This window comes from Stegastes partitus, unplaced genomic scaffold (genome assembly GCF_000690725.1).
Source record: "Stegastes partitus isolate 25-593 unplaced genomic scaffold, Stegastes_partitus-1.0.2 Scaffold118, whole genome shotgun sequence".
NCBI lineage: Eukaryota > Metazoa > Chordata > Actinopteri > Pomacentridae > Stegastes > Stegastes partitus.
The window spans coordinates 108068-119071 of record NW_007577849.1 but is presented as its reverse complement, the minus strand read 5'-3'; the positions used below and the strand labels follow the sequence as shown (position 1 = coordinate 119071).

Genomic DNA, 11004 nt, shown 5'->3' with positions numbered 1-11004 from the left:
TTTTCAGTGTTAAACATCATTGTGTATTTTTATTTGGGCTGTGCTTTATGCTCAACTGATCCAGTGCTGGCCTCTAGTGGAAATAATTATGAATGAATTTTAGTAAGTTCACAGTTATTGCAGGAACAAGCTGGGTCTCTGCACTGCTGACATTTATTGACATTTATATTATTTTTTTTTCTTAGTTTCCCACCAATTAACACAGCCTCGACTGAAAAAAAAGAAACAGAGAATTATTTATCTGAGTAATAGTTGTGGTAATTTAGGTTTTTGGCAAAACTGACCCATTAATCATTATTAGTTCATGAGCTTCCAAATCCCAGCTGGCAGTAACAACAGTGTTTGCTACAGGTCTGATGGTGCCGCGGTCTACAACCACTAACATGTAAATAATGTTATTGTCAATGCAAAGAGAGAAATGAATATTCAAGACCTTTGCCTCTTAATTTTAAGACAATTTTATTTCTTTTTTTGGGAAGAGAACTGCCTTCAATGCTTAACTAAGGCGTTCCAAGGCTTGCACAAAAGAGGGACAACAGTACCTGCTTACAAAAAGCAGTGTGTAGTGAGGCTCACATTTCAGATGTCTACTAGTTGTTCACAGCACCACTAAATAGTGACTTTTCTGAATACTTCTTCCACCACTAAACAGCAATGAAAAGTTACTTTGGACTTTCTTTTACAGGCAGCTGTGGACAAAACTAGCTGAATAAGGCAGCCAATATAACAGGTCAAATGTTTGGAAATATTCTACTGTTCAACTTACCAATCGAGGGCTGTTAAGGGTGATATAATTTTAAATCATTTCACAATCAAGTGATTACGAACTCACCTCTGTTGCATGTTGTATAGTGCTGTAAAAAGATAAGGGTAGCACAAATGCTCCCTCTGCTGGTCATTACATTTTCAGGGCGCTGTTATTTACCTCGCAGTCCTCCTTGATTGGCTCATATCGTCATCGTTCAGCCTGTCCACCGCAGCTACCGAGCTGCTGAAGGAAAAAAAACCCACACCGCCTCAGTTCCTGTGTGCCACAGCTGATGGTCCTGACCTCGGTCTGACAGGTAGTCAGCGTTAGCAAATCTCCGAGCCAACTCATCCCGGGAATATACAACCACTGGAGTCTTAGCTGCCTTGACAATCTAACGACATGCTAGCTGTCAATAGCCGTTTCCTTGGTTACCAGCGCACTCTTATTAGCATGCTAAGTTCCAGGTTGTTAGCTTAGCTAGCTAGCCAACATACCTGATTACTGGCTAACAGGTTCAGTTAACAGCGCTCGAGGTCTTTTATAAGCCTGTTAATTAGATATAAACTGCCGTACCATTACTGTATTACTGAAGGAACTCACTTACTTAAGAACATAGGTTGACTTTTGTGCTAATGTCCCAATGAACGAATGCAGTTAACGAAGTAGTAGGCTAGCTTTGTGGTTATTTATGATAACTCATATGACCTCTGAGTTTTATAAAGCTACAGTGACCTTCCCGTGAACAGAAAACCCCAGCATGTACCATACCCTGTAGCTTAGTTTAGGGATTTCGACAGGCATAAGCTTTGTTTTGTGACTAATAAATGCAAAGTAAACTTTGTGGAAGCCCTTCATAATATTTGTGTTTTAAAGGCACTTCCTCATGGACCAGAGACTGTGTTTGGCTGGAGCAAAAATATTCAGTCTGCTGCCCAACTAAGCCATTTTCTGATGGTCCCTACTTTTTTTTTTATTCATTCAAACAAGAATTGATATATCAGTGATTTTTCCTGTCTCGTTTTGTGTAAGTTTGGCTTGTCATCGCTGGAAGAAAACACTTCAATATGCAATAACCTCAAATATATTATTAGCAATGTAACACCAACTGAATTGTTAGTCAGCTGTGAATAGTGAATAGAGTCCTATCTTTCTTGTCTAGTTGCCAACACCTGATGATTGTGCGCCAGTTCGTCTGTAGAGCCTTTATAAATGCTCACCTGTATGCCCACCTGAGAAGGCCCCAGATCAGCCAAACCATGGCTAGACCCAGCTCAGGTAGGCTTTGTAGTTTGCACTTACCGTTAAAAATCCATGAGCATCCATTTTTGTTGCATCTGGGCACCATGTTGTGTTTATTTTCAGACTTGGCAGCATTCAGAGAGATTTTCTCCAAGGCCAACAATATTGCCATCATCACTGGAGCAGGGGTGAGCGCTGAGAGTGGAGTCCCCACCTTCAGAGGAGCAGGAGGCTACTGGAGAAAATGGCAAGCACAGGTAGGGCACTTACAGTTGTTGGTCCAGTGAGAAGATTTGCAACTTTGTGAGTTTTTTGGAATGCTCCATGTCTGTTTTTATATTAGTAAGATTGCACTCAAAGCTTCTATCTTTTAAAATATTTCAGTTGGGGTGAAGAGGGCAGCATTGGTCATGTTTTAGGTTTATCATTTTGTCTTTCTTCAGAATTTTTACATGCAAGAAAAGCTGTAAGTATATTAAAAATGTTATTCTACAATTCAAATTTATTCAGGAACTGGCCACCCCAGAGGCTTTCTCCAGAAATCCTTCACGTGTGTGGGAGTTTTACCACTATCGCCGTGAAGTTATGCTAACAAAAAATCCCAATCCTGCCCACCTGGCCATTGCTGAGTGTGAGGAGCGTCTCAGCAAACAAGGTCGTAAGGTTACTGTCATCACCCAGAACATTGACGAGCTCCATCGCCGAGCTGGATCGAAAAATGTCCTGGAAATCCATGGTGAGCAAATAAATAAAGTAGTCTGATGCTAGAATGTGTCCATCTGCAACTCAAATTAGAATATAATTTAAGAAAATCACCAAATATTCTCTGTTCCAGCCTCTAAGTTTTGTCTTAAACCAAATATCTTTGGATTTTGAACTGTTGTTGTTTCTACAAAACAGGATATTTGATGACATCACATTTGGGCTAAGGAAATTGCAAGGGTTATTTTTCACTGCAGCATCTTCACTCTCACTGGAAGTTTTAACCTTTTTATTGCTTTTCAACATTGAATCATGGTTCATTTAATTTGAATTTTTGGACAAGAATTTACAATAGCCATAGTCTGCAAGTCACAGTTCTCTCTCAGACTGTATCAGATTGTCTTCCAGGATTTCTTTATACTTTGCTGCATTCATTTTACCCTCTGCCTTTACAAGTATTCAAGGGCCTGTTGCTGCGAAGCATCCCCACAATATGCTTCATGGTGGGGATGGTGCGTTTGTGATGATATGCAGCATTTGTTTACCTCCAAACATAACGTCTTGTCTTCTGTGGGGCAAAGAACCTTCTTCTAGTTGGCTTCAAAATATCCCACATGCCTTCTGGCCAATTGTAGTGGAGATTTTTTAACAGTGGCTTTTTCTTTGGGCAGGGCACCAAGTGGTATACGGTATACGGTATGTGGTATATGGTATACGATCTCTCCCATCTCAGCCACTAAATTTTGTAACTCTTTCTAAAGTATCATAGTGTCTTGGTGGCCTCCTCAACTAGGGTCTGTCTTACACTGAGTTTTTAAGGACAGCCTGTTCTAGGCAGATTTACGCATGGGCCACATTTCTTTCATTTCTGAATGATGGATTTAACTGTACTCCAAGAGATATTCAGTCAGGTCCATAAATATTTGGACATTGACACAATTTTCAGCATTTCTGCTCTGTACACCACCACAATGGATTTGAAATGAAACAATCAAGATGTGCTTTAAGTGTAGACTTGCAGCTTTAATTTGAGGTCGTTTACATCCAAATCAGGTGAACGGTGTAGGAATTACAACACATTTTATATGTGCCCTCTCCACCAAAGTAATTGGGCAACTTAACATAATCAGCAATCAAATTGTCACTTTTAGTATTTGGTTGTGAATCCTTTGCAGTCAATGACAGCCTGAAGTTTCGAACCCATAGACATCAGCAGACGCTGGGTTTCGTCCCTGCTGATGCTCTGCCAGGCCTCTACTGTTGCTGTCTTTAGTTCTTGCTTGTTTTTGGGGCACTTTCCTTTTAAATGCATGCTCAGTTGGAGTCAGGTCTGGTGATTGACTTGGCCATTGCAGAACATTCCACTTCTTTGCCTTAAAAAACTGTTTGGTTGCTTTCGCAGTATGCTTCAGGTCATTGTCCATCTGCAATGCAAAGCACCATCCATTGAGTTCTGAAGCATTTGGCTGAATATTAGCAGATAATATTGCCTGAAAGACTTCAGAATTCATCCCGCTGCTCTTGTCAGCAGTTACATCATCATAAATATAAGAGACCCAGTTCCATGGCCAACTGTTGTGAAGGAGTTTTTCTTGACCAGGGAAAGGATTCTTCTGTCATCCACCACACTTGTTTTCTGTGGTCTTCCGGGTCTTTTGGTGTTGCTGAGCTCACCAGTGCATTCTTTCTTTTAAAGAATGTACCAAACTGTTGATTTGGCAACCTAATGATTTTGCTCTCTCTCTGATGGGTTTGTTTTGATTTTTTAGCCTAATGATGGCTTGCTTCACTGATAGTGACAGCTCTTTGGACTTCATTTTGAGAGTTGACCTCACCAGATTCCAAATGCAAATGCCACATTTGAAATGAACTCTAGACCTTTTATCTGTTCTGTGTAAATGAAATGATGACAGAATAACACACATCTGGCCATGAATCAGCTGAGCAGCCGATTTACTAATTACTTTTGGTCCCTTAGAAAGGTGGAGGGCACATATAAAATGTGTGTTGTTTCATTTCAAATCCATTGTGGTGGTGTACAGAGCTGAAATGCTGAAAATTGTGTCAATGTCCAAATGTTAATGGGCCTGACTGTATGCCAGTGTGCTTTTCAGTAACCCTTATACAGATTTCTTTGGAGTGTCCTTTTGTCTTCATGGTGTAGTTATAGTCAGGAGTACTGATTCACCAGTGACTGGACCTTTCAGATACAGACACTGCATATTCCTTTGACACATTCACTGCACTCAGATGATCTCCATTTCATAAGTTGTGTGACTTGTAGCACCGATTGACTACACCTGTGTTGAATTAGGTGAATCACTTTAAAGGGATGAATACTTATGTAATCAATTATTTTACTTTTCATATTTTAATTTATTGACATGACTGTGTAGGAATTTCTTTACACTTCGAGACAAAACAGTTTTTTGTAAATTCTTGTCCAAAAAGCCAAATTAAATTGACCATGATTCAACATTGAAAAGCAGTAAAAGGGGAAAACCTTTAAGGAGGGTGAATACTTTTCATCAGTACTATACTCTGACATTTTACTCTTACATCTCTACTATCTGCCCCTCTCCTTTGGGGCTAAACCTGATTATTTCCATTGCCACTTGGTACTGATTACTACTGGACAAATTGTTAAATTTTTTGATTCCTATTGTATCTCTTGTGTCATTTTTGTAAATGCAGGTAGTCTGTTTAGAACACGCTGCATGAGTTGTGGTCATGAAGCATCCAATTACAAGAGCCCCATTTGTTCTGCTCTGGAGGGCAAAGGGTAAGAGCTTCATGTGGCATTGTTAGGTAAATTTGTCTATTTTCCTTCAGCAGTATGACAACGTGTTACAAGAGATATTGATCGCAGTCATTTGAGCTCAAAATGCCAGAGATAACAGGCTGTTTCAGTCAGTCAAATGTCAGGGAGCTAAATAACACCTGATGACAGAGTGAAAAGGAAAAATGTCACTTTAAAAGCCGTTTAGTCACTTACCTGACATTTATAATGGATGTTTTTGATAGCTGACAAGTGTTCCAGTGTTGGGTTCCATCTCAGCTCAAGAATAAATGAAAGAAATCCATCCATCCATTATCTATACGCTGCTTAATCCTCACTAGGGTCGCAGGGGGCTGGAGCCTATCCCAGCCGATTTAGGGCGAAGGCAGGGGACACCCTGGACAGGTCACCAGTCTATCACAGGGCCACACTTAGAGACAGACAACCAAGCACACTCACATTCACACCTACAGACAATTTAGAATCACCAATTAACCTCAACATGTTTTTGGACTGTGGGAGGAAGCCGGAGAACCTGGAGAGAACTCACGCTGCACGGGAAGAAGATGCAAACTCCACACAGAAAGATTCCAGGTGTCCTCACTGGAACGCGAACCAGTGACCTTCTAGCTGTGAGGCAACGGTGCTAACCACTGCACCACCTTGCAGCCCAATGAAAGAAATCATAAGCTGAAATTGAAACCGAATACCAGAACAAATCAAGTCATGTTAAAATGTATCTGTACTAACTGTGATGTTATGTAATTCCAATTAATTTCTGGTCATTTTATATTCCCTTTGCTCTCCAGTCATACAGGAGTTGCTAAAGTTTTAGTATTTTTCTTTACAAGACTGAAAAAAATGAAGAACAAAAGAAATTACCTAAAACATTTTGGAGGTGTCACTTTCAGATGACCTTTCTTATTGGTCAGTAGTTGTATTTTTGTAGCGTATTTTAATGTTTCAGCTGTGGCTGGAGGTATTATGGTTTTGGGTGATCTGCATGTCTGTCTGCTGCGATAGACTGGCGACCTGTCCAGGGTGTCCCCTGCCTTCGCCCTGAGTCGGCTGGGATAGACTCCAGCCCCCCCGCGACCCTAGTGAGGATTAAGCGGTGTATAGATAATGGATGGATGGATGCATGTCTGTCTGTCCCATAATGATGAATGCGATATCTCTTGATTGCCTGGGGCTAATTCATTTACTTGGTCTCATGAATTAACTGATTTGGTGATTAAACTGGGACCTCAGAAAATACATTTTTTGGGGGCATTTTAGAATGCATACGCTAATTTGGACAAAATGTCACAAAATCCAATGATGCAATGATGAAGTGATGACATTTTTTATCCAGATGGTCAAAGGTTGAGCCTTGATAAACATGACAGACACGCTTGACTGGACTCACAGATCCAGTCTCACAAAGTTGCCCCGATAATATCAAGCATGTTTGATATTTCTGAATTAAAATCGGGATGGGTACAATTATTACGCTAGCACCTGGAGCAGCAGATGCTGTTGCTAATCAACGCTAGTCACTCGGGGGTTAACGTTGGCAACAGATATTAAAACTTGAAGTCTTTCCTCCAGTTCTTCCTGAAGAATAGATAGACTTTGTTGACTGCATCTATCCAACCATTTTCTTTTCCAAATTTGTTTAGCCTTATGCTTTTTTTTTCTCCTCACTGTAAAGCATTACTTGTGTTTCAGATGTTGCACCACAGTCTCCATTTTGTTTTGCATCTGTGTCCCCATGAGGTTACATAAGGTGGTGCGCTGCTCCCTGATTGCGTCCTCTGGCATGATTATCTTAAAATTATCCTGTGGTTTGTGACATGCCATTGTTTTCAAATCATGTAGTGTGTGCATATCTGAGATTAGAGAGATATCAAAATCTGTTAGGGTTTTCAAACTCCTGTAGTCTGAGGCCATCCTAAGGAAAGATGAAAGACAACAGCTTTCAAGTATGGTCAGGGGATACAAGAGCATCTCCAAACAGCCTGATGTTAGGAAGTTTGATGTCAGGTAGCAAACCACCATTGACATGCCTTCAAAAGGAAAAGTGACCCAGGATTGAATAGAGGGATAGTTTAAATGGTTCAAAAAGATGAAGGTACAACAATGCCTGGGCACGCCATACATCACTTTCTGGATGAAAGTAAACTTGAAAGAAGACTCAGGAAGACCCCACTTTTAAAAGAGAGACATAGAAAAGCCAGACTCTGCTAAAATGCACGTTGACAGTTCGGTGTTTACAGGAGAATGTCCTTTGGACAGATGAAACCAAATGAGAGCTTTATATAAAGTCACATCAGTATACTGCGCAGTGTCAGTCTCTCACATAGAGGTCATGGCTCCTCTAACACGATAATGACCCAAAGCAGACATCTAAATCAGCCAAGAATGGATGAGAAGGAAACTTTGGCTCTTTCTGGAGTGGCTGTTTCAAGGCTTGACCTTAATCCAACTGAACATCTATAGGAAAAAATGAAACTAGCTGGTGGTAGAGGGCAGCCCTAAAACCCAAAAGAAGAGTCAAAATTCCAACTAAAACATGCTTGGGTCTACTACAAAATATTAGGTTATGGTTACAATATTTTTGTCCATGGAATTTTCATTTGTAGCATTTCTGCTCTACTAAATGGAGATAAGAGAATACTATTTGTAAGTGACTTTTTAGTGGCACCTAACATCTTAGAGATGCCAACTGTCTCCTCAGAGCTCCAGACCCAAACACGAATGACGCCCACATCCCAGTCCAGCAGCTGCCCAGGTAGGATGCACTCGTGCTCTCTTTTAGCACTCTTCTCTTTTCAAATGAGGTTATTTGTTTTGACAAAGTGTATGTGTGTATGTGTGTGTGTGTGTGTGTGTGTGTGTGTGTGTGTGTTTCAGGTGTGAGCAGACAGGCTGTCACGGCCTCCTGAGACCAGCTGTGGTTTGGTTTGGAGAGACTCTGGATGCCGACATCCTCACCAGTGCAGAGGAAGTGTTAGACAGCTGTGACCTCTGTCTCGTGGTACGTACATGTGTACACATGACGGAAAAAATTCACAAGCCAAACATGTGAAATACGTGAATACTACTGCCAAATTCACACATGTTCTTGCCAATTTAATTTCCCCATCCAGTAATAACTATAAAATGTTCGATAAATCTCATTATTTTTAAACTAATACTTTGAGAGTGTGCTGAGAGAGACAATCAATAGAGATTCCTAAAGGACTGAGTTAACAGTGCATCTGTTCAGCCACCGTACTCGGCACAGTCTGAGTTTCAAACCTGTGAAAGAGTAATAAAGCCAACATGAGAAGCTGTTAAAACTGCCATGGTACCTGAAGGAATATCCAAGTTTTAGTTGTTAAATTTAGTATTGTATAAAAATCTTTCATTGACAACAACACTCTTGTATTAGGTGAATGGTAATATAACATACAGTGCACAACAGAAGTGAGTGCAATACCACTTAAATGTCAAATGATTCAAGATTGTATCACCTTACAGACTATTTTCATTAAGATTTAAGTCATTTATTATTATTATTCATTTATTCAGCATCATTTGTGACTCTGATTAGTTGTACTATGACTTGTTCTATACCTCCTGATTACTGCTGCAACTGTGTTTCAACTGATTTCTAGTTGTAGCAGTAGTAATAGTAGTAGCAATAGTAGTAGTAGTAGTCATGAATCTTCCTCTATCCACTTATGTCTCACATCCAGATTTTTTAATTCCCCTGGCAATCCTTTTCTATGTGGAGATATGATGCAGGCATGCAGATAGACACAACCCATGAGTCCAAAATGGAGAAAGTTTCTACCAGTTAGGTTAATTGGAAATCACAGGTGTACTCAGTTTTGTTTCATTGATCACAGATTTGGTTTTCTAATTTGTGTGTCAATGATCACAGATGTATTCACTTTTTTTTTGCATTGAGTTTTTACTGTGGAGCCTATGTTTCAATTTGGAATCATTTCACATTTAGATAATATTTCACAGGTGTTGTATTGTAGATGTTTTTGATGTTCTTGTTGAAAATAAAAGACTGACAGCATTATAATATCAAGATCGTGCCCTCAACACTTACCTTTATTAATCTTGTCATGCTTTTAAATGTTAATTATAATCCCACTCAACAGGTTGGTACTTCATCAGTCGTGTATCCTGCAGCCATGTTTGCTCCTCAGGTAGCAGCCGGAGGCGTCCCTGTGGCAGAATTCAACATGGAAGACACACCGGCCACGATGCGTTTTAAGTATGCTTTATTTGCTATCACAAAATCACACATGCATGATTTCGCATTCACTGATGTGCGCCTGGAGATAGCTGCCTTTTTTTGTTTCAGGTTCCACTTCCATGGCCCCTGTGGGACCACCTTACCCCCTGCACTGGCACGCCACGAGACTGAACAGAACTGAAAAACAGTCAACAGACCGTTGAACACTGGAAGACTTAAGTGCTACAAGTACTAAGAATAATGAGTTCAGTATAACATACACATACATAACATGAATGAAGAGACATGGCCAACAAATACTAAAGTAAAAGGGAACCTGTTTGTTTTAATCTGTCACACAGATAAGACATGCACTTGAAAGAGTAAATATCCATATGTTATAAATAGTTGCACAGAATTTCAGGCAACTTACTGAAAGAGTGGCTTCTAGATGACCATCTTTTTTTTTGCAATAAAATACTGTATCGTGAGAGTTGTAATAAATATTGCTGTGATGTCAAATCTATATTATAGGAACGGTAATTGGGAAACTGCTATTTATTAAAGTATGAAGTTGAACAAGACATTGGAGACAATGAAAAGCAATAACTATTGAATAAATATTACCACCAACTTCATCAATCCCTTTGCAGTGAATATTTGACGATTGTCTGACAGTAGGGGGCAGTGTTTAGCTGCTGCTGTGGAGTCAGCTGCCTTCCAGTGTGGAGAAAAGACTGCCTCCTTCCCAAGGATGTGTGAGCTCTGCCTGGGATGTGTGGTGTTTGTGTATGTCGATGCAGTGTTGCCTGAATTTATGGACTGTGATGAATACTGTGTATGATGCCTTCCAGTGCCTGTGAGTAAGCTCTAGCTAAACCAGGGAGAGCAGTGACTGTGCATTCCCTCAGCCAGTCGTGAGAACAGGGCTTCCATATGTATCCTTCTGAAGGATTTGTTACATGTATGTTAATGTTCTGACATGATTAGAACAGCGTGTTGATAGAAAATGAAGTCTGCTGAAATAAATGTGAGCTCACAAACTGAAGAGTGTCTCTTCCTCAGAATGTGTGCATGCATGTGTGTATCTAACATACTGCTAAGTTGCAAATAATGCAGCAGCCCGAACCACAAATGTTCAGTGAGTTTAGTACAGCAGTGTGAGTAAAGATTCTCAGTGATAAGCAATGTTCTGCTTTCTTAGAACGACCCAAAGATGAGATTGTGCCTGACACTTTGCCACAACCAACCCCCCCATACTTGTACATACTACACTGATCGAGTCCAGTGCTGCATTTCTGTGTATTACTGCTTAGT

General features: G+C 40.2%; 1 protein-coding gene across 2 annotated transcripts; it reads left to right on the top strand.

Annotated features, from left to right (window-relative positions):
* The first annotated feature begins 966 nt into the window (after nt 1–966).
* On the top strand, nt 967–10735 carry LOC103354710 (NAD-dependent protein deacylase sirtuin-5A, mitochondrial). Of its 2 annotated transcripts, XM_008278177.1 has the most exons (10): nt 1024–1064; nt 1625–1775; nt 1911–2026; nt 2114–2247; nt 2501–2726; nt 5387–5474; nt 8191–8244; nt 8367–8490; nt 9611–9726; nt 9817–10735. In XM_008278177.1, the coding sequence occupies exons 3-10, from the start codon at nt 1924–1926 to the stop codon at nt 9887–9889; spliced, it is 918 nt and encodes a 305-aa protein (XP_008276399.1). In that variant the 5' UTR covers nt 1024–1064; nt 1625–1775; nt 1911–1923; the 3' UTR covers nt 9890–10735. The 2 variants fall into 2 exon arrangements, with proteins under 2 accessions (XP_008276398.1, XP_008276399.1); XM_008278176.1 differs by lacking the exon at nt 1625–1775 and having other exon boundaries at nt 967–1064.
* Nucleotides 10736–11004: the final 269 nt, after the last annotated feature.

Excerpts from the sequence above, each read along its gene's own strand:
- LOC103354710 (XM_008278176.1), top strand. The coding sequence starts at position 1,924 with ATGATTGTGCGCCAGTTCGTCTGTAGAGCCTTTATAAATGCTCACCTG. Across the intron at positions 2,727-5,386 it reads AAATGTCCTGGAAATCCATG|GTAGTCTGTTTAGAACACGC; the intron begins GTGAGCAAATAA and ends TTGTAAATGCAG. Across the intron at positions 8,245-8,366 it reads CCAGTCCAGCAGCTGCCCAG|GTGTGAGCAGACAGGCTGTC; the intron begins GTAGGATGCACT and ends TGTGTGTTTCAG.